Genomic DNA, 23,742 nt, shown 5'->3' with positions numbered 1-23,742 from the left:
GGTTTAAAAAATTGTGGGTCATTTTGATGAAAACAAGTTCTAAGTGGGCATTGAACTTGTAAGACTTGTAAGTTTGAAAGTTTGTTTTAGTTTTTAATTCTATCCTACTGACTAATTTATATAGTTTGAATTTGTCCAAAAGAACTAGATATTTACACTTTCAAACTCAAGCATTTACTAGATGGCCCTCTAAGACTAACCCTCTACTATTCAATCACTCTTGTCTTTTACCCTATCATTGACCTTCCTTTAGTCCCTATTCCAACCTCCTTGCTCAAAATCACCTCCAGAAGGTTCCTTCAAATGATGAGGCTTCACTCAAACTTCAACTCCTTTAGCAAGATGCTTTTTGTACAAAATGTGGGTTAAACTGTGATTCCACTCAAGACCCCTTTTAACACTTGAAAATTGTCCTCTGTGGCTTTCCCTTTGTTTAATTAGACAAAGTTGTGGTTTAAAGTCAAGATTAGAGTGGTGCTGGAAAAGCACAGCAGGTCAGGCCATATCTGAGGAGCAGGAAAATCAAATTTTTCAGGCAGGTGCTCTTCATCAGAAAACCCTCATTCCTAATGAAGGGCTCCTGCCCAAAACGTTGATTTTCCTGCTCCTCAGATGCTGCCTGACCTGCTGTGCTTTTCCAGCAACACTCTAATCTTGATTCTAAACAATGGGAAAGCCACAGAGGACAATATTCAAGTGCTAAAAGGGTCTTGAGTGGAAACACAGTTTAACCCACATTTTGTACAAAAAGCATTTTGCTAAAGGAGTTGAAGTTTGAGTGAAGCCTCACCATTTGGATGAACCTTCTGGAGCTGATTTTGAGCAAGGAGGTTGGAATAGGGACTAAAGGAAGGTCAATGATAGGGAAAAAGACAAGAGTGATTAGATGATAGAGGGTTAGTCTTAGAGGGCCAGGGAGAATGATGATAGGTAAAGACTTGGAACAAAGAGCTGAATCTTCTGGGTTGTTTTGGCCAAGTGCAAGTCACATCGAGTTTCGATTCTTGCTGTGAGGTTAAACAAGTTTTCCCACCAAATGTTACCAAGCCCATTGCATTAATTGCAATTCCTGCCCCACGTCCTATGATACGTCCAATTTCTGCCCATATTATCACATACCGTTCCCAGAACAATTCGTCACTCAGCGGGTGTTCCAGAATTGACAAGCATTGTTGGCAAGGAAGCCATCTTGAAAAGGCTATTATGTTACTGGACAAGTACTGTCAGCCTGGAGCTGCGCTGTTGTCAATTGCCTCAAGTATGACAGACAAATGGGTATTAGCACTCTGCTTTGTGTGCAGTGTTCTTCAGCTCTTGTAGGGTGGTGTGAGGCACAGGGTAGACTTCCTCCTTCCCCAGGACTAGCAAGGGAGGCTGCAACAAATCTGATCCAATGGGGTTGCCATGTGGGTTAAAGCAGTCTCACATGTCTGGAGGAATGCCCTTATCAATGACCTTCTCCCCTCCACCTGTGTAAGTATCACCATTTTCTCTTTGATGCCTCACACACTCGATCTGTGCTACTGTGCTCACCTCCTACCAAGGAGGTAGAAATGTGCTGCACCACCTTCCCCACTTATCCTCACCCAGCCCATGCCTTGGCATTACTAGCCCTGCATACCCAGTACTCACTCCCTATCATTTAGGACACCTTCCCATCTGAACCATTAGTAATAACTGTGCCATCCATTTTCATCTTCCGTCATACCTGTCTCTCTCTCTCTCTCTCTCAATTCCAGGAGAAAAACAGTCTACAATTAGTCAAAAAGGAGTCAAGATGAGTGGTGTCTTGCCCATCATTTGGCTCCTCACCCCTCATGAGTGAAAAAACATCACCACAGTCCCTCAGACCCCACAATAGGACTTGCTGGGAAGAATCAGAAACCAGAGACAATCTTCCCACACCTTCTTGCCTTTTCTGTGGTAATTGAAACTTGGTATAGAATTCAGCCATTCTGAACCCTACTGTGTCAAAAACCCTCCTTTAACCAAATACAGGTTGTCATCGCACCCACATTCTATGACTGTGTGGGAAACCTATTAGCAGGATGTTAATGACTTGGCTAGGTTAAAGAACGATGTCAAAGCCACTTTTCTAGCAAACAAGTTCCTGATCCATTACCATCCAGAACATTCCCCTTCCACTCCCACCCATTGGCTGGGAGTGAATCCATTTCAGTAAAATGTAACACGCTATAGCGAAAGTTAATTTAATCAATATCCTTAAGGTGTATGCAGCAATGACAATTAAAATGCAAAGATCAGCATCTGGTTTCAAGAACAATCTCTGGTGCAATTATTTGCTGATAGTTGTTCGAATTCATGTAGGTGAGGTACTCATGAACCTGTATTTTCATTCTGAACACTATAATTATGATATTTCACAGACCTGCAGCGCACTTACCAGCTTGAGTTGTCCAATACCAACCAGCAAACATTGTCAGTGCTGATCAAAGTGAAACCAGTGTGTGAGGGTATGGCCTGGCCTTGATTATGTCACAAAACACCCACAGTGGGGATACTGGATCACATTAGCTGTCAGTCCTGTGATTTTAGCTGACGCCCGTCTCCCTAGTATAATTGGTTTGGTACTTGAATGACTTGCTGCAGCATGTTCAGCTATTGATTACCTTTTTAATGTAACAGAATGGAAGCTTTATGATGAATTTATGGTAGAGTAAAATATGTTTAATACTCTGATTCACAAAATTGAATTGCACGTTTATTTACTTATAGTCATCTTTTTTCTCACTTTTGATTCCCCTCTTCACTTTTACACCTTAGAAGGTTAAAGTATTTTGTAGTTGTGTTTGGGACAGCTGAAGATCCTAGAGTCCCTGAATAAATCCTGACTCATTATCAGGAAGTGGGCAATTCTGGCAAGACAAGCATTTGTTGTCTGTGCAGCTGAGTGAGCAATTTCAGGAGGCAGTTAAGAATCAACAGCATAGCTGTGGGTATAGCATCACACATATGCTAGATCAGTTAGAGATAGTAGATTGTCTTTCCAGTTGAAAGTTATTGAACTCTATCAATTTTTACAACAAATTGTTAGTTTCATGGTCACCTTCACATTTTTTTCTTCCAAATTTATTTAATTAACTGAATTTAAATTCACTAACTGATTATAGAAATTAATTCATATCTCCAAAGCATCCTTTAGGTTACTAGTAAGTAAAATAACTGCTAAAATACAAGCCCCAAGATGTGTTCTTATTGGGTGTCCTTAGTTTGGAAAAAGGCTGCCCAGCAACAGCTTTTGAATTGGTTTTAAGTGGCAGTTTTGTTACAGAACTCAGAAGAGAACAGGCACTCAAACATTGAAACAAGCCAGAACTCTCTGCCTCTCTTTCTCTATACTTCTATGAATCAAAGAAACTCAGTATCAAAAGACTTTGAAAAGAAGAACTTTTAACTCAATCAGAAGATGTGGGTCCAACTGACCAGTGACTGAATTGAGACTTGGTGCTGTCAACAACAGTGCAATAAAAAACAAAAAAACTTTGAGAAAGGCACTTCATTTCACCTTTGTGATTTAGACTCTTGATCCACAAGTTTTGTTCTTTCTAGTCTATATTTTTCACCCTTGATATTCCTGCAAAAATGTCTATCTCATCTGTTCTGTTTGTGAATGAATGTTGGATTTAAAAGGAGTATTGTTTAAGTTTGCATATTGGTCATTAAAAATGCATTTTGCTTCATGTTAGAGGATAAGTTTGAAAAATAAATGAAGTTTTATTTTCTTGTTAATTGATTAAACCTGGTGTGAGTTACCTTTATCTTAGTTCTTATAGTCAGGCAAATTAATCATTCAGCTGATTAATTCAGTCATTTTCACATTTGCGATTATTTGGGGAGTAGAGGGGCTTAATTTTCAATGCACCCTTCCCATCAAGACATTATTTTGTTTCAGAGCAAGTTTGAGCAACTGCAGTTTGCTTATGTATTGAAGCTCCCGAAATAACTGAAGTTCTCCTGCTTTCTAAAAATTCCACATGGTACACTTTCGTATAATATGTCACACTCTATGTGACACATAAGATGTCACACTCCATGCTACTTTCAAGAATTTGTTGCATGTGTTTAAATTTTAACGTTTCTCTATTTGTAATGTCAGACATTATTGCAGATGCTTATGCATGTCATTATTTTTCATTGTCCAATTAACGATAGTGGAAGTAATTCAATAGAACTGCTCCCCTCCCAGTGTAATGATATTTGGAGATAAATTTCCCATTCTGCAACCTTCTCCCTTAGTCCAATCGCTATTTTGCTCTTTTTAAAAATTCCTTTTATTTTTCTTTCCATTCCTGATTTTACTCAAATTCATCCTCTTTTTCCACTTTCCTCTGTTTGTAACTCAGTCCTTAAATCTGATTGTTTAAGAAGATGGTTTGTTGGACCAATCATTCACCATGCTCCTGATACCATGTTGGTTTGGCTATGCCGTTTTCAGGTCTCACTTCCAGCAACTTAAAGAGAAAATTCTTTTTCAATGTGGACGATGAGACTAAATGTGTAACTAATGTATGCAAGATGGTTCCAGCAAAATCTGAGCCATTGCAGTGGCCCAATGTATTAATTGTTTCAATAGAGTTGATGACTTTTATAATTTAAATTATGTTTTGTTCACAAACAATAATAGTTTATATCAAACAATTTGTCTGATCACACCAACCTATCTTATTTGGCTTTGGATCTGTTGTCTCTCAATAAATATTAGCTGATATTTTGCATGGACATTGTGCAAAAATACATATTTTGCAAAGACATCATGGTGATGAAATTAAGCATCTTATTTCATCTCTGAATTTAAAAACAAACATCTGCTCTGTATCTTTTGACAGTTCATAAATGTAGAATCCCAAGATTTTCACAAAACCAATAGGATATGCTTTGGAAAAAGGTGTTGACAGGTTACTAATGTTAACTTTGTGCTTTGAATACAGAGGAACCTTGATTATCCGACATTCGATTATCTGAATATCGGAATATCAGGCAAGATCGCAAGATTGGTTAAACTATGTTATCCAGCATTCAATTATCCGGAATACGATTAACCGAGTGAAATATTCCCCGTCTGCGTCCTTCGGATAATCAAGGTTCCCCTGTACTATGTGTAAGATCTGTGAAGTCAAGTGCTACATCCCTTTATGATTTTAGCAGAATTTCGGCAGGTCCTGTAGTGGAAAATTCAGAGATCCTAACCAGTCATTGCCTACAGTGCCTTTTCCTGTTAATATCTTGAAGACTTCAATCAGATCACCCTTTAACCATCTAAATTCTAGATTAAACAGACTTAATTTGTGTAATCTTTCCCAGAACTTAACCCCTGAAGTCCAGGTGTCATTCTTGTAAACCTGCATTGTACTCCCTCCTATATCCTTTCTAAGGTGTGGTGCCCAGATCTGCTCACAGTACTTCAAATTGGGTCTGTCTTGGGTTTTGTATAACTGAAACATAGCTTCTGCATTCTTGTACTCCAGCCATCTAGGTATAAAGGCCAGCAGCCCTTTAGCTTTCTTGATTATTTTTGGCACCTATTTGTGATATTTTAAAGATTGATGTAACTGAACCTCCAAGTTTCTTTGAACATCCACAGTATTTAATACCTTCTAGAAAGTATCTTGATCGATTCTTTTTTGGTTCAAAATGGATAACCTTACCCTTGCTTACATAGAACTGTATTTGCCACAATTTTGCCCATTTACTTGGTCTATTAATATCATTTGCAATTTTATATTATCATCTACACTGTCTATAATGCCGCCTAACTATGTGCCATCAGCAGATTTTGATATATGACTTTATATGCCATTATCCAAGCCATTAATAAATAATGTGAATAATTGTCACCCAAACACAGATCCTTTTGGAACAACACTGGACACTATACCCATCTATAATCCCTACTTTCTGTCATCTGTTTCTCTGAACAGTCTCTTATGTGGGACTTTATCAAATGCCTTCTGGAAGTCCATAAAAGGAACATCCATAGACATTCCCTTGCCCAATATCTTAGTCATCTCTTCAAAACATTTAGTGAGATGCGTCAGTTATGACCCATGCTGACTCTTCCTGATTAACTGAAAAATTTCAAGGTGTCCAGTTATCCCATTCTTGATTATAGATTCCAACAATTTCCTCACCACAGATGTTAAGCTAACTCATCTGTAATTCGCTGGCTTCCTCTTTCACTCTTCTTAAAAAATGGAAGGACATGTACAATTTTTCAATACCGAGGGATGATTCCTGAATCTAGAGAACTCTTAAAGATAACCATTGCATTTTTAATAAAGGAAATCATCACTGCAGTAATGAGCAAACTTAGAAATAAAAAAGGGATGATTATATTGCTGGGATTTTACTACAGGCTTCCCGACAGTCAGAGGAATTTAGAGGAGCAGATGTGTAGGGAAATCATAGAAAGGTGTGAGAGAAACAGGGTTATAGTTGCAGGGAACTTCAACTTTGCTAACATTAATTGCATCGCCATAGTGTGAAAGGATTACACAGGATGGAGTTTTTAAAGTTCATCCAGGAGAGCTTTTTGTGTCAGTCTGTAAGTAGCCCTATTAGACCATAAGACCATAAGACCATAAGACATAGGAGTGGAAGTAAGGCCATTCGGCCCATCGAGTCCACTCCGCCATTCAATCATGGCTGATGCGCATTTCAGCTCCACTTGCCAGCGTTCTCCCCGTAGCCCTTAATTCCTCTAGACAACAAGAACCTATCAATCTCGGCCTTGAAGACATTTAGCGTTCCGGCTTCCACTGCACTCCGTGGCAATGAATTCCACAGGCCCACCACTCTCTGGCTGAAGAAATGTCTCCGCATTTCCGTTCTGAAATGACCCCCTCTAATTCTAAGGCTGTGTCCACGGGTCCTAGTCTCCTCGCCTAACAGAAACAATTTTCTAGCATCCACCTTTTCAAAGCCATGTATTATTTTGTACGTCTCTATTAGATCTCCCCTTAATCTTCTAAACTCCAACGAATACAATCCCAGTATCCTCAGCCGTTCCTCATATGCTAGACCTGTCATTCCAGGGATCATCCGTGTGAATCTCCGCTGGACACGTTCCAGTGCCAGTATGTCCTTCCTGAGGTGTGGGGACCAAAACTGGACACAGTACTCCAAATGGGGCCTAACCAGAGCTTTATAAAGTCTTAGTAGTACATCTCTGCTTTTATATTCCAACCCTCTTGAGATAAGAGACAACATTGCATTCGCTTTCTTAATCACAGACTCAACCTGCATGTTTACCTTTAGAGAATCCTCGACTAGCACTCCCAGATCCCTTTGTGCTTTGGCTTTATTAAGTTTCTCACCATTTAGAAAGTAGTCCATTCCTATATTCTTTTTGCCAAAGTGCAAGACCTCGCACTTGCTCACGTTAAATTCCATCAGCCATTTCCTGGACCACTCTCCCAACCTGTCTAGATCCTTCTGTAGCCTCCCCACTTCCTCAGTACTACCTGCCTGTCTACCTAACTTTGTATCATCGGCAAACTTCGCTAGAATGCCCCCGGTTCCCTCATCCAAATCATTAATATATAATGCGAACAGCTGTGGCCCCAGCACCGAACCCTGCGGGACACCGCTCGTCACCGGCTGCCATTCTGAAAAGGAACCTTTTATCCCAACTCTCTGCCTTCTGTTAGATAGCCAATCCTCAATCCATCCCAGCAGCTCACCTCGAACACCATGGGCCCTCACCTTGCTCAGCAGTCTCCCGTGTGGCACCTTATCAAAGGCCTTTTGAAAGTCCAGATAGACCACATCCACTGGGTTCCCCTGGTCTAACCTACTTGTTACCTCTTCAAAAAATTCCAACAGGTTTGTCAGGCATGACCTCCCTTTACTAAATCCATGTTGACTTGTTCTAATCAGACTCTGCTCTTCCAAGAATTTAGAAACCTCATCCTTAATGATGGATTCTAGAATTTTACCAACAACCGAGGTTAAGCTGATTGGCCTATAATTTTCCATCTTTTGCCTTGATCCTTTCTTGAACAAGGGGGTTACTACAGCCATCTTCCAATCGTCCGGGACCTTGCCCGACTCCAGTGACTCTTGAAAGATCTCAACCAATGCCTCTGCTATTTCCTCAGCAACCTCTCTCAGAACTCTAGGGTGTATCCCATCGGGGCCAGGAGATTTATCAATTTTAAGACTTTTTAACTTTTCTAGCACTATCTCTTTCGTAATGGCAACCATACTCAACTCAGCCCCGTGACATCCTTTAATTTTTGGGATATTACTCCTGTCTTCCACTGTGAAAACTGACGCAAAGTACTTGTTAAGTTCTCCTGCTATTTCCTTATCTCCCATCACTAGGCTCCCTGCATCAGTTTGAAGTGACCCAATGTCTACTTTTGCCTGTCGTTTGTTTCTTATGTACTGAAAGAAACTTTTACTATTATTTCTAATATTACTGGCTAGCCTACCTAGAGATAGAGTTAGACCTAATCCCAGGGAAAGAAGCTGGTCAGTTAGTTGAAGTTTTAGTGGATGAGTAATTTGGGGATAGTGACCATAACTCAGTAAGTGTCAAGGTCATTATGGAAAAAGATAAGGGTGGTGCAGAGGTTAAATGTCTAAACTGGAGAAAGGTTGATTTCACTGTCTTTAGACAGGATCTGGGAAATGTAGACTAGGAACAGCTCCTCGCGGGTAAGTCCACATTTGGAAAGTGGGAGTCTTTTAAAAGTAAGACGGTGAGAATTCAGGGCTAGTGTATTCCTCTAACAATGAAGGGTAAGGGCAACAAGTCCAGGAAACCATGAATGTCAAGGGATAATAAGAGTTTGATAAAGAAAAAGAAGGAAGCATATGTCAAATACAGTGCATTAAAAAGAGGAGAGATCTTCTCACTCTCTAGACACTGTAGGAAGGTACTTAAAACAGAAAATTAGGAAGACAAAGAGGAGCCACACAATACTTTGGCAAGTGGGAAACCCAAATGCTTTTTATAAGTATACTAAGAGCAAGCGAATTACCCAGGAAGGTGTGGGACATATTAGTGACTAAAGAGGCAACCTGTGCATTGTGACAGTATACATTTGTGAGATCTTAGATGAGTACTTCTCATTTGTATTCACAGGGGAGAAAGATATTGTAGGTGGGGATTTCAGTAGGATTGGGATGTTCCAGAACATGTTAAGATTAATAAGGAGGAGGTATTAGATGTTTTTGTGGCCATTCAGGTGCATAAATCCCCAAAACCTGATGAAATGTATCCCAGCCTGCTATTAGAGGCAAGGGAGAAGGTTCCTGGGCCCTGGCAAATATATTTAATACTACACTGGCCACAGGTAAAATGCCAAATAATTGGAGGGTAACTAATGTGGTTATTTTGTTCAAGAAGGGGAGCAGGGTATTTATAGACCAATTCATCTGATGTCAGTATTCGGAAATTATTGGAAAAAACTCTGAAGGACAGGTTTAATATTGGCTTTTTGGAAAGCCAGGGATTGATCAGGGATAGTCAGCAGAGATTTGTTAATTGGAGATCCTGTCTAATTAACTTGAGTGAGTTTTTTGAAAAGGTGACAAAATATATTGATGAGAGTTGTGCAGTTGATATCATTCGTATGTAATTCATTACGACTTCAACAAGGTCCCATATGGAAGGCTGGTCGAAAAGGTAAGAGCCCACTGGACCTAAGGCAAGTTGGCAAACTGGATCCAAAATTGGCTTATGAGTAGGAAACCAAGGCTGATGGTAGAGGGTCGTTTTGTAATTGGAAGCCTGTGACCAGTGGTGGTACCACAGGAATCAGCACTGGGACCTTTGCTGTTTGTTGTGTACATTAATGCTTGGATATGAATGTGAAAGGTATAAATAGTAAGCTTGCAGATGACAAGAAAATTGGTGGTGTTAGTGATAGTCTCAGGCTATAGTCAGATATTGATCAGCTGGTAAATTGGGCAGAGCAATGACAGATAGGAGTCAAGGAGATGCATTTTGAGAGGTCCAATAAGAAAAGGATATACCTGAACAATAGGTCCCCATGGAGTACTAAGGAACAATAGGACCTTGGTGTACAAGTCCACTGATTCCTGGGATGTAAAGTCTTGGTTATGAGAAGAGACTGATTATACTGGGTTTGTTTACCTAATGAAAAACTTATGCTCGAAACATCAACTCTCCTGCTCCTTGGATGCTGCCTGACCGCCTGTGCTTTTCTATCACCACACCTTTTGACTCTTATTTTCTTGGGTTGGATTTCTGATTGAGGTCAACAAAATTATGAGAGGCATAGACAGAGTAGATAGTAGGATTCTCTTCCTCATGGCAGATGTGTCTTACGACCAGAGGGCATTAGTTTAAGGTGAGGAACAAGTGGTTTAGAGGATATAATCTCTTATAGTAGCTCTTATAGTTGTTTTGTGGTCCTTTGCTGGTTTATATATCTTTCCAATTCAGCAGTATCTGTGCTTTTTTTTTGCCTTTTTGTAAGCCCTTTCATTTAGTTTTAAGCTGTCCCCCATTAGTGCGGCATGGTGGCACAGTGATTAGCACTGCTGCCTCACAGTGCCAGAGACCCAGGTTCAATTCCCACCTCAAGCAACTGTCTGTGTGGCGTTTGCACATTCTCCCCGTGTCTGTGCGGGTTTCCTCCAGGTGCTCTGGTTTCCTCCCACTGTCTCTTCTCATAACCAAGACTTTACATCCCAGGAATCAATGTGTGCAGGTTAGGTGAATTGGCCATGCTAAATTGCCCGTAGTATCAGGTGAAGGGGTAAATATAGGGAAATGGATCTGGGTGGGTTGCAGGTCGGTGTGGACATATTGGACCGAAGGGCCTGTTTCCACACTGTAAGTAATCTAATCTCTTTAGTTGTCCATGGCTATTTTTTCAGTGAAATGAAGCTTTCCCCTCTCAGGATATAAACTGGTTTTGTATTGTGTCAAATGTTTCTTTAAACTTTCTCTGCTGTTCTTTAATTGTTGTTACCCATTAGTAGATTTTCACAGTTTACTGTGGACAGTCTCTGTCTTATCTCGTTAAATTTGGCCTTACCTAAATCTAAAACTCTGTTAGCTGATTCATGCTTATTTTCATTAAAATAGGTTATCCGATTATTTATCTTTTCCAGTTACAATCCCTTTATATGCATAAATTATCTAACAGGGTTTGTAGGTTTTAACAATGACTAAATTCAAAAATAATTCATTGCCAGTGAAAAACTTAAGGCTATTCTGGAGTTATGTGGTATTCCATATAAAATGTGTGTTGTTTCATCTCCCTTTTCAAATATATTAAGATTAACACCAGAAGTATTCTTTTGATGGTATAAATTTCATTGTAATCTGATTTGAACACCAGTTGGAGTTCACCTACAGGGTGGTGTGGGCAGATTGTCAAATTCCTTTAGTTGGGAATTGGAGACTGAGCATGAAAGCGTTGGTCTTTTTAAAAAATACTAATGCCTGTTCTGTAACTTGAAGTTTCTTGCTCAATCAGAATGTACTTGAGTACTGCTGCAAACAAACACATTTTGTCAAAGCTTTTTATTTTACACTGATTAGGACAATTGATAACAATGCCAACTTAAAGGGAAAATCAATATTTATACCCTATGAGAGAGAGTAGAGTGCTGATTGGTTGGTTAGTGGATTGTTGGTTTTCCCCTTAAATTGATATTCTTGGAAATTGTCCTGATGACTGCAAGATAAAAAGCTTTATTAAAATGTGTCTTTGTAGCAGTACTCATGTTTTATGAGCAAGTAACTACTTCTATAGTTAGGAGGTGATTATAGAAGGTTTTGGAATTGAATTGAATTCAGTTCAATTCAATTCAATTTATTGTCACGTGTACTGAGGCACAGTGAAAACCTTTGTCTTGTGAGCAATATGGGCAGATCACAGAGTTAAGTAACATACATAGTAAATAATAATAGTAAACAGCGGCAAAACAAAAACACAGGTACAGGTGAATGTTAAGAGTTTGTGAGTTCATTCAGTATTCTGACAACAGTAGGACAGAAACTGTTGCGAAACCGGCTGGTGCGTGTGTTCAGGCTTCTGTACCTTCACCCTGATGATAGAGGTTGTAGAAGGGTGTTATGATCTGGCTCCCATTAAATTTTGTGAAATTTTAAATTTGTGTTTTTCATCAAAAGATAAGAAGCTCTGAATTATTATCACAGGCCAAATTTTTCCTAAGAGTTTGAGTTATAACGAGAGGTTAGATAGGCTGGGACACTTTTCCTTGGAATATAGGAGACTGAGCAGTAACCTTATAGAGGTATATAAAATCATTAGAGAAATGATTGGGTAGATAGCCAACATCTTTTCCCCATGGTAGAGCGTTCTAAAATTAGAGGGCATGGGTTTCAGTTGAGAGGGGAGAGATACAAAAGAGTCCGGGGGGACAAGTGTTTTTCAGACAGAAGGTGGTGTGTGTCTGGAAATGAGATAGTGGTGGAGGTGAGTACAGTTTTGTCATAAGAAACATTTAGACAGGTACATAGATGGGATCGGTATGGATGGATATGGAGCATACGCAGGCCAATGGGGCTAGTTTAAATTGGGAAAACTGGATGGCATGGGCAAGTTGGACCAAAGGGCCTTTATCCATGCTGTAGATCTCTATGACTCTGTGAGATAACTTAAAGTGGGAAATGTCCTGACTTTGGCATATGTCTTCCATGGTTTAAAGGGCAGTGTTACTTTTATTCTGGGAAGTCAGGAGCAGAATAGAATCAGGGTTGCCAACCCCAGAAGAAAATCATAGGCAGCTGCAAGAGTAAGGAGTTAGAAGTCTCTCTAAAATGGTTCTCTTGGTTCTCTGGGACATTGCATACCTTATTTTAGATGTTAGTCATTCCAGCTTTAAAATCGTCCCCAATCACTCCTTAGAACTCCTCAATGCCAACTCATGAATCCCAACCTATTGAAGTGTTCCTTCACAGCAGTGAGTCTCCTCACATCCCCATGCCCCCTCAACTCATAGAATCTTGACAGTACAATAAGAAGCCATTTGGACAATCGAGACTATACTAATCCTCCTAAGAGCATACTACCCAAACCCAGCTAGCTCCCCTATCCTCTTATTTACCCTGGCCAATCCACCTAACCTGCACCTCTTTGACTGTGGGAGGAAAGCAGGGAACCTGACAGTAACCCACACAGACACGCGGGGAACATGCAAATTCCACACAGTTGGCCAAGAGTGGAATTGGACGTGGTCCTTAGTACAGTGAGGCAGCAGTGCTAACAATTGAGCCCCCTGGCCACAACTCATGCCAGATCCAAGCCATCAGATATCATCCATGACAGCTCCATAGCCACTCAGCCAGTATCCACCCTGGGAGAGTTCGGGAGTCCTGCGGAGATGGAAGAAAGTTAAACTTTAACAATCAAATAGAGCTCTCATTCATTAACACTTAACACTGAAGAAAACTTCCATTCATTAAAAACAAAAACAAAAATTGCTGTAAAGATTCAGCAGGTCTGGCAGCATATGTGGAAAGAAATCAGAGTTAAGGTTTCAGGCCCACTGATTCTTGTACATACCTTTCTTTCTCCCCACAGATGCTGCCAAGCCTGCTGAATCTTTAAAGCAATTTCTACTTTTGTTTCTGATCTCCAGCATCTGCAGTTCTTTCGGTTTCCCATTCATGAAACCCATTCAAATATTTTACATTTCTTCTAGTATTTAATTTGTTGTTAAAAACAATTTTTTATTCAGTAACCACATCAATGGCAACTAATCATTTTATTAGTCCCTTGAAGCTGTCAATCAAAATGTGAACTCTTCCTTCTCTTGCTGAGAAAAGTGCTTTTGTAGTTTTTGAAACTTGGCCAAGTATTCATAAAGATCACAGGTATAATAACAGCCCTTGGGAAATGACAAAAAAACTTTCAAGATAATGATGGCCTTTACTAATCTACAATCAAAGTAGACAAGAAGTTTTTTTTAACTGTAACTACAAATTAGCTTGTTTTTTTTCTATATTTAAAGGAATAGGGATCTTAAAAATTTTAGATTATGGCACTTAAACAAACCTTAACCACCCTTCAAGACCATTTGTACCACCTCATAAATTTATGTTCCCATACTACTGCTACCCTCCTGCTGTCAAAAAAATGGTTTCTGTTGGAAATACGAGGGAGATTTACACTATTAGATCTCACCCACCATCTTTAAAAGATCTCTGTTGTCAGGCAGACTCCCTGATAATCCAGCCCCGAGTGAGTGTGTCTTGTCAATTGACGGACATGTTATTGGACGCAAGGACATTTTGTTAGGACTGCTACATTGTGAAGAAATACGTACATCCAAATTAGTTGACACCATGTAATGATGATTGCAATCCCATCTGTTTGATTTAAAATGTCTTAATCCCAATTAAATGTTGAGGTGGATATTTCTGCAGTTGATGTGCAATGTTTTTTTATTAATCTTTATGTCATGGAAGCATTTCCAATGCATAAGTCAATATCTCATGGCATTGTGTACTAAATAGTACCCCTCCTTTGGTTATTGATATTGATTCCGAATAGCTGTTTCTACATCCCTCTGTACTTTTATACTTCTATATCTCCATTTTATCCTGCATCTTTCCCTGCCATCTTCTATCTCTTTATATCATTTTATTTCTTTCATATGCTGAGTGTTGTGAGCAGGAAAATAACCACCAATATCTGAGGACAATCATTATAGATGGAGCTGGGCAAAAAAAGTTTTAAAGAGATGGCTTGTTTTTTATCTCCACCCCATTGCTACTTAACATTCTTCCTGTCTCTCACTCCCACCTTATTCTCTTGTCCTGCTCAATTCTTTTTCCTTTCACTCCCATCACTATCTCTACTTATGACTTTTCAAAGAAATTATGAGCAGAAATGACAGTGCAGGGAACTGGAGGTAACCCTGTCACATGGACTGGTAATTAGTTGGGAGATAGTAGACAAAGGGTAAGGATAAATAAAATGCCCTTACTCACCAAATGTGATAATGGTGTGCCCCCAATGATCTGTATTGTGGACCCAACTGTTCACACAAGTAGCAAAAATGAAGGAATAGAGACTTTTATATGCATGTTTGTAGAGGCTACTAAATTAGGAGATGTAATAAGTTGTGTAGATAGGAAATTACAAAGTGACATAGACTGATGAAGGAAGGGACAAAAATTGTTACAGATGAAGCTTAATGGGGGGGGATGGTTTGGGAGGAAGAGTTCGTTCACTTTGGATTTAAGAAGGGTCAGTCTTAATATTTTCTTGATGGTGAGAGCCTGTGAACAATGGAGGTGTGAAGGTTTTGAGTGCCGACATGCATTCACCTAAAACTGGAGACAAGTACAAAATATAATCAAAATGCTAATGGAATATTGCTATTTGTCACAATGGTTGTGAAAGGGAAGACCAGAGATAAGGAGAAACGTCCTCAGCCAGACAGTGGTGAATCTGTGGAATTCATTGCCACAGAAGACTGTGGTGGCCAGGTCATATGAGTATATTTAAGACTGAAATAAATACATTCTTGAGTATCAAGGGGATCAAAGATTACGGGGAGAAAGTGGGAGAATAGTGTTGAGAAACTTATCAGCCATGATTGAATGGTGGAGCAGACTTGATGGGTTGAATGGCCTAATTTCTACTCCTATGTCTTATGGCCTTACATCCAATGAGGAGGAAGTTACGCTTCAACTGTTCGGGCTATTGTTTTGACCACATTTGGTGATCTGTGTTCAGTTTTGAGCATCACACCTTTGGACCAATTTATTGGCCTTAGAGAAGATACTACATAGATCTTTTTTATTGAATGCTGTAGTCTGTACAATGTAGATTGCCACACAATGCTGTTAGGTGGAGTATTTTGGATGTTTGAGAAAAATATCTACTATATGAAATAAAAGATGATATATGTCCAAATCAGGAATTTGTGCCACTAATAAAGGACTTCAAGATGACAATGTGTCTTCGAACCCACTGTCCTTATCCCTTTAAGGTGGTAGAGATCAGGTTTTTGAGAGATACTGTTGAAAAAGTCCGAGTGAATTATTGTAGCGCATCTTAGAAATGGTAAGACTTCATCCACAGCATGCCACTAGTGATGGAAATGGATACTTAAGTTTTTGAGATAAGTTTGTGGTCAGTTAGTTTTGTTCAGATTAAGCATGCTTCTCTCTGTTGTGCAAAGTTTCTGATTTGATACCTGTTGCAATCTAATGCAGAAGGAGGTGAAGAAACTAAAAGAAAAAAGCTGTAGGAGTTCTTCTGTCTTTCCCTCTTCTTTCTCCTACTCTACTTTGTAAAATCATTCAAACCAAAAGAGAAAAGACTTGCATTTATATTGCACTTTCTCTCTCAGAAACATCCTCAAATGCTTCAAATACATTGCACTACTTCAAAATACAGTGGCTGTTATTTATCTAAATTGGGTTGCAATTCATTTCACCCATGACAGTTAGAATTGATGGATGTGAGTTCTGTCCCAACGATCTTAAATAAATTCAGTTCTAGATCAAGTCTACAAAAGTGGATAATCTATTATTTTAGAACATTGAGAATACGGCATCGTAACATAACAATTGGTATTAAGTACAAGCATAAACATAAGGCAGCAGATTCCCCATCTATCTGTCTGCTGTCTGTGAATCGTCAGGTTCTGTAATAGATGAATCTGTGGTTATCGAAGATCAAGGGAAAGGCACGAAATTAATCTTAATTACTGTCAAATATATACTATTAAACTGTTGAGTAGAAAATTGAATTGAAGGATGGTACTGCTCAGAGGAACTATCTGATTCTAAATGAATTTTACTTTGTTTCCGTTACACATACTGTGCACACTCTCATTCTGAGACTGGTGACGCTAGACCTCACCAACATTCTCTATTAGTGTGTTCTAGCCACTTGGTAGAATGGTCTTCACCAGAAATATGTAATATATCCAAACTGATAGGAACAGGACTAGGTCATTTAACTCCTCAAGCCTGCTCAGCCATGCAATAGGATTAACTCCAAATGCGGCCCTTGGGCCCGTATCCCTTGATACTCTTGCTTAATAAAAAATTATCTATCTCAGATTTAAATTTAACAATTGAATTAGCATTGACTGCTATTTGAGGAAAAGATTTCAAAACATCCACTACTCTTTGCATGGAGAATACTTTCTAACATTTCTCCTAATTGGTTTGGGCCTAATTCTTAGACTGTGCCCTGATTTTTGAACCTCCAACCAATGAAAATAGTTTATCTTTTTCGACCCTATCTTTCCCTGTTAATATCCTGAAGACCTTGATTAGATCACCCCTTAACCTTAAAAATTGTGTGGAAGAATAAATCTAATCTCTCCTTGTAATAACTCCTGAAGTCCGGGTATCGTCCTTGTAGGTCTGTGTTGAACTCAAGGCCAAAACATCCTTCCTAAACTGTGAGCCCAGGTCTGCTCACAGTGGGATCTAACTACAGGATAACATCTCCATCCTTGTACTCCAGCCCTTTAGCAGGCCTATATTCCAGCTGCCTTCTTGCCTATTTTCTGCACATGTTGTGGCATTTTAAAGAGGCACTTGAATTCCCTGATCCTGTTCGACATATTTAACTTTGTGCCTTCTAAAAAGTACCCAGATCTATCCTTTTTCAGTCTGAAATAGATAACCTCACACTTGATTTTATCAAAATCAATCTGCCACAGTTTTGCCCGTTCGCCTAATCTATCACATCTTATTGTAATTTAATGCTGTCATCAATGCTGTCTACAATGCTGCCCCATTTTGAGTCTTCAGTAAATTTGAATATTTGACAATATTGAAATTATTGCACCTCTTCGAATAAATGCTAAGGCTAATTCATTTCATGGAACAGCCCCAGTATCCATTCTGGGTTCCTGGCGTAAAACTGTCTACCTAAGGATCCCCATAAACAGATTGATGATTTTTTAAAAATTATTTTGTCCAATTTTCCTTTATGTTTAAAATTAATTCCCCAATGTCATTGAAATCCTGAAATATTTTAGTGACCTTTTTAAAAATTATCGATGCAAATTCATAATGCTTACATTATTAACTTTAAGTCAATAACAGTCTGGCCTCTGAGTATAGACCCACTATTCTGTATTCATTTTCCAAAAAAACTGAGTAGTTTGTTTTTATGACCAAACAAATGTTGGGCGATGAAAAATACTTCTAGTTCTCATGCCACATATTTATATTATGTTACTAAATGCATTATTCCACATATCACTGAGATTGCATAAATCTTGAAAGTATTTATGGCGTGTGAATTATCCACCCCTCTTCCTCAGCTAACTGCCGTATTGGGGTTCAGTATTTATGCCTCAGGATTGGCGCAGAGCACAGAACAATTACTCATTGAAACTCCCAGATTCATGAACTGTTTGAAGATATCTCAATGTTCACCATAGCTCTATTTTAGTGTGCAAAATCTATTGTTTCATATAATTCTGATCTCAGTGAGACAGAACTTAAATCTTCAGAGTAAGGTTACAATACTAATAGTTATGGAAGTTTCTGTAAATTGGTAGTGATTTGTAAATCCCAGTTCTGCATTTGAGAAGAATGCAGGTTATCAGGGTTTGAAATATAGCAGGAAATGAATTTTTTTTTCCTTTTTTTTACACTTTTAAATGTTTGAAGTGTGCTGAATATGATCCAGATGCAATAGTTTTACATACAATGAACTGTCTCCTGATGTTATTCATAGAAGTGTTATGCAATGAAATTCATGTTTATTTTTGCACAGCAGACATACATAACTTAGCCTGCCCTTTTAGGTAAAGTAATTTCATTTGATGCCTCTATAGGGCATCTGGAGGTCAATTGGGGGTTAATTGCTGTTGTTGAACTAAGTTTACAGATTGGCAGTTACTTGAAAATTTCCAGGGCCAGATCAGAAGAAACCATCATGAAATAACTGCACTTCAATTTTTTTTGAGTTTCTATTTTTTTACACTATCTAATTCCCCAAAGTGGGTGTGTTCTGTGCTGATGCTTGTGGGGTCTGGAATGCTTGTTGTGATGTAACTGTTTCCTGCTCCTCCCTTGTGCCAACTTCCTCTTGGAAGTTATATGCACAGACTGAATATAATTTAACATGTCCATTCAGCCGAAGTAATCATATGTTTATGGTGTATACTGATTAAAACTAAAAGTGATACATGGAAAGCAGATTATTATCTTGTGTTCCACAAATAATTTTTGTATGATATTTAATATAAATATATATTTATATCATATATATGTATAAATGTACAACTGGAATAAGCTACTAATGACTCAAAATCAAATAATTCTAGTCAGTAAAAAATAACCAAGATTATAAGTGGATAATTTATTGATACTACTGGATATTAAGATACGTATTTAGAACATTATTTCATCTTCTCTTAAAAACAGCTTTTTATTTAGATCCTGTTGAAGTCATGATAATTGAGATAGGTGTTTATCTTGTGTCACTAGCTTATAACAATGTTAAATTTAATTTTTTTTTGGTGGTTAGTTTAATTTAGAATAGTCATTTGATCCATTTTATAGAAGCCAGGTACAGTACATGGCAGATGGTCTCTTTAGAATACAAATCATTTGTCCATCTTCCACAACTTTGAAAAGAAAATAATGTAAATGGTAGTTTGCAACTAAATGGTATATTTAATGCCTCAAAACATATTGTCAAGGAAAGTTGCTGATCAAAGAAAAGGACGACTGGGTTAACTCACTTTGAACATGAAAAGAAAGAACAATGTGATCATCTCAATGTGTTCACCAAAAGTGCTATAATTCTGTTCATCACCATAGTATCCCTGTTAAACTATGTAACCTTGTTGACTTCTTTATGAGCAAATATGCTGGACTTGTTATTTCCATGCACATAATTTTACTTTGGTGAAGTATTTTAATTATGACAAACTGAAATATTGCTAGTTACAGATGTCTTTGTGTGTAATATTTCACTTATATAATTGTAATTATCTTAGAGGTGAATAAAAGGCTGTATTGACATCGAAGATGTTCCACCAGCATCATAAGCTTTTGTTGGAATGAAATACTTACAGGAGTTGAATATAAAGAAAGAAAAAGTTAGTGAGGGATTACGGGAATTAATTGGAATTAAACTAATGGGCTGTAGACCAATTTTATTTTCCTTTTTTTGCAGTGTCTACGGCCTTGCAAAGAGTTATGGGATACTGATGAAAACCAGTGCCAGCGACAGTGTGAGGTAGGTAATGGTTACTTTGAATTCTGTTTCTTCACAGTTCCTCACATCTTTATATAGCTTTCATTTCAAGTTCCATCACAATAGGTTATGAAATTCTGCAAAGGTTTCTGGCCTTTACCAGAGTGAGAAGCTCCCTGTGTTTACATAGGTAAGTTTCAAGAAGTGGTAACTTAAAACTCGCAAACGTGCACTTCTGTTTTATTTTCGATCTATACTTCATAATTTCATTGGAGTCGAAAGCAGATATACCAAATACAATACATAGGTCATGCAGGGTAAGAAGGTTAGACAAAATTGGACCCAGTGGAGTGAGGAATGAGTAGAGATGGTGAGATGTACAATAGGAAGATCAAGAGTACGAGAAATAGGAAAGAGCATAGGGAGAGAAAAAGGAACATGGACAAAGGAATAATACAATGGAAGAGGAGGATAACAAGTGAAAGGGGCTATCAAAAATCATGTAAGTGGAGAATGAGTGCCAATAATCAAATGGTGCTCCAAGGAAGGGGTTGACAATGATAGCAGGGCAGAAATGCAGGAGGGCTGTTAAGCATAGACAGGAGGCCAATCAGGACATGAAGCTGCACAAAAATATTCAGCCGAGTAATTCTTCATTACTGAATAATACATGCAGATTTTCCGCTTTTATGTTTCTTCCAGCATGTTTGCTTTCAAAGACAAGTTTCACTTGAAGTGATGCCTCAGTGTGCACCACCATTTCCCCCCCCCCCCCCCCGCCCCCCCAAAGAGATGTATTAGGGCTGATGGCATGGCAGGAGTAGAGGGGAAGCTTAAATGGCTAAATGAGATTTGCAGAACAGGCATGACTCATAAGGTTAAAAATTGGGCCTACAGAGCGAGAATGCTGCAAACCTTTTGGGCTCGGGCTTAAAGAAGCAATAAATACAGAGAATTTCTATAATCACAATCTTAGCACAGATTTGATTATTGCAAATCAAAACACATCACATGCAAGTTGGATGGCCATCTATTTGATTAATGCTCATGTTGGTTCCAACAGACAAACAACACAGCTGCCCTTGTGTCCTTGAAAGCAACACTGGAAGCAGCCACAAGTGCTCTGCATGTGGTTTGCAGACCTCACCACACCTGAGGCACTACCAAACACAGTTCCTCAGACTAATATCATACTGTCACTCCTGGAGAATACTTGGAGGTGCTGGTGTTAACTGGGGTGGACAAAGTTAAAAATTACCGAACACCAGGCTATAGTCCAACAGGTTTATTTGGAAGCAGTAGCTTTCAGAGTGCTGCTTTTTTATCAGGAGGTCTCAACCTCCACAACCACCTGATGAAAGAGTGGCGCTTCAAAAGCTAGTGCTTCCAAATAAACCTATTGGACTATAACCTGATGTTCGGTGATTTTTAACTTCTGGAGATGTCATGGATATGTTAGCAAGCAGTATTTACAGGATCACCAGCAGCAGTAATAAAAACCCATGCTACAAGAGAAAATAACATGGAACATTGCAGCGCAGTACAGGCCCTTCGGCCCTAAATGTTGCACCTACCTGTGAAACCAATCTGAAGCACATTTAACCTATACTATTACATTCTCGTCCATATACCTATCCAATGACCTTTTGGTGCCTTTAAAGTTGGCGAGTCTACTACTGTTGCAGGCAATGCGTTCCACGCCCCTACTATTCTGAGCAAAGAAACTACCTCTGACATCTGTCCTACATCTATCACCCCTCAATTTAAAGATATGCCACCTCGTGCTAGCCTTCACCACTTGAGAAAAAAGGCTCTCACTGTCCAACCTGTCTAACCCTCTGATTATCTTATATGTCTCAATTAAGTCACCTCTCAACCTCAAATCCCTCAGCCTTTCCTTGTAAGACCTTCTCTCTGTACCAAGCAACATCCTAGTAAATCTCCTCTGACCCCTTTCCAAAGCTTCCACATCCTTCCTATAATGCAGTGACAAGAACTGTATGCAATACTCCAAGTACAGCCGCACCAGAGTTTTGTACAGCTACAACATGACCTCATGGTTCCGAAACTCAATCCCTCTACCAATAAAAGCTAACACACTGTATACTTTCTTAACAGTCCTGTCAACCTGTGTGGCACTTTTCAAGGATCTATGTACCTGGACACCGAGATCTCTCTGCTCATCTACACTACCAAGAATCTTACCATTAGCCCAGTACTCTGCATTCCTGTTACTCCTTCCAAAGTGAATCACCTCACACTTATCCACATTAAACTCCATTTGTCACTTCTCAGCCCAGCTCTGCAGCTTATCTATGTTCCTCTGTAACCTACAACATTCTTCGGCACTATCCACAACTCTCCTGACCTTGGTGTCGTCCGCAAATTTACTAACCCATCCTTCTATGCTCTCATCTGGTCATATATAAAAATGACAAACAGCAGTTGCCCCAAAACAGATCTTTACAGTCCACTATGAGTAACTGAACTCCAGGATGAATGCTTCCCATTAACCACCACTCTCTGTATTCTTTCAGCTAGCCAATTTCCAATCCAAACCATTAAATCACCCTCAATCCTATGCCTCTGCATTGGCCTACTGTGGGGAACCTTATCAAACACCTTACTGAAATCCATATACACCATATCAATCACTTCACCCTCATCCACCTGTTTGGTCACCTTCTCAAAGAACTCAATAAGGTTTGTGAGGCACAACCTACTCTCCACAAAACTGTGTTGACTATCCTTAATCAACTTATTCCTTTCTAGATGATTATAAATCCTATTTCTTATGACCTTTTCCAACACTTTACCCACAACTGAAGTAAGGCTCACTGGTCAATGATTACCAGGTCTATAACAAATAGTGTTTAACGATGACCTGACCAATTGTTTTGTGATATACTTCCGGAATTTGTTTTGTATCTGCCATCAATATGGGTTTTTAATCCACTTGAGGCAGTCTTAAACTCCAGTCTCAAATTTTATAATACCCAACTCTCTCAGTACATGAAGGTGATTCTTTTGGTGTATATTTGTACAGTGGTTTGAAAATGCTTGAAAATGCTTACTTTTGCATTCTAGAAACACCACGAATGTTTGACAAGCTGTGAGTTTCTGAAATCTATTCGGATGGTGAAGCAAGGTGACTGTCCAGCACCACAGAAAGCTTCAGGCTTTGCAGCAGCTTGTGTCCAGAGTTGCAGCTCAGACACAGAGTGCCCAGGCTCTAGAAAGTGTTGTTCAAATGGCTGTGGCCAGACCTGCCAAGTGCCATCAAATATGTTCAAGGGTAAGATCATACAGACAGAAGACAAAGTCATTCAAAGTTCATTTGATTTTTATTTTATATTTTGTAGGGCTGTATACAATTCAGAGTGTGTATGATTTACAACTGTTTAAGTCAAGATTTTCAAAAGGGGGTCAGTTAGCTCAATTAGCTGGATGATTAGTGATGCCAACAGTGTGGATTCAATTTCTGCACCGGCTGAGGTTACCATTAAGATAACCTCTTTCTCAACATGATTAGCCCCAGATTGAACCATCACTAAGTGTCTCTCTTTCTAAAGAGACAGCACAG

At 39.0% G+C, this 23,742-nt stretch overlaps 1 protein-coding gene across 3 annotated transcripts in view; it reads left to right on the top strand.

Annotated features, from left to right (window-relative positions):
- Positions 1-23,742, top strand: part of LOC140478830 (anosmin-1-like) — a 149,547-nt gene that overhangs the window by 73,080 nt on the left and 52,725 nt on the right. For all 3 annotated transcript variants that reach the window (XM_072572280.1, XM_072572282.1, XM_072572281.1), the window contains exons 3-4: positions 20,139-20,201; positions 23,247-23,454. In XM_072572280.1, the coding sequence (XP_072428381.1) occupies positions 20,139-20,201; positions 23,247-23,454 (271 nt within the window). The remainder of the gene's footprint in view (positions 1-20,138; positions 20,202-23,246; positions 23,455-23,742) is intronic.

The sequence above is a fragment of the Chiloscyllium punctatum genome, chromosome 6, assembly GCF_047496795.1.
Source record: "Chiloscyllium punctatum isolate Juve2018m chromosome 6, sChiPun1.3, whole genome shotgun sequence".
NCBI classification, from domain to species: domain Eukaryota; kingdom Metazoa; phylum Chordata; class Chondrichthyes; order Orectolobiformes; family Hemiscylliidae; genus Chiloscyllium; species Chiloscyllium punctatum.
The sequence above is the reverse complement of the archived record's forward strand: the minus strand, read 5'-3'. Positions and strand labels throughout refer to the sequence as shown.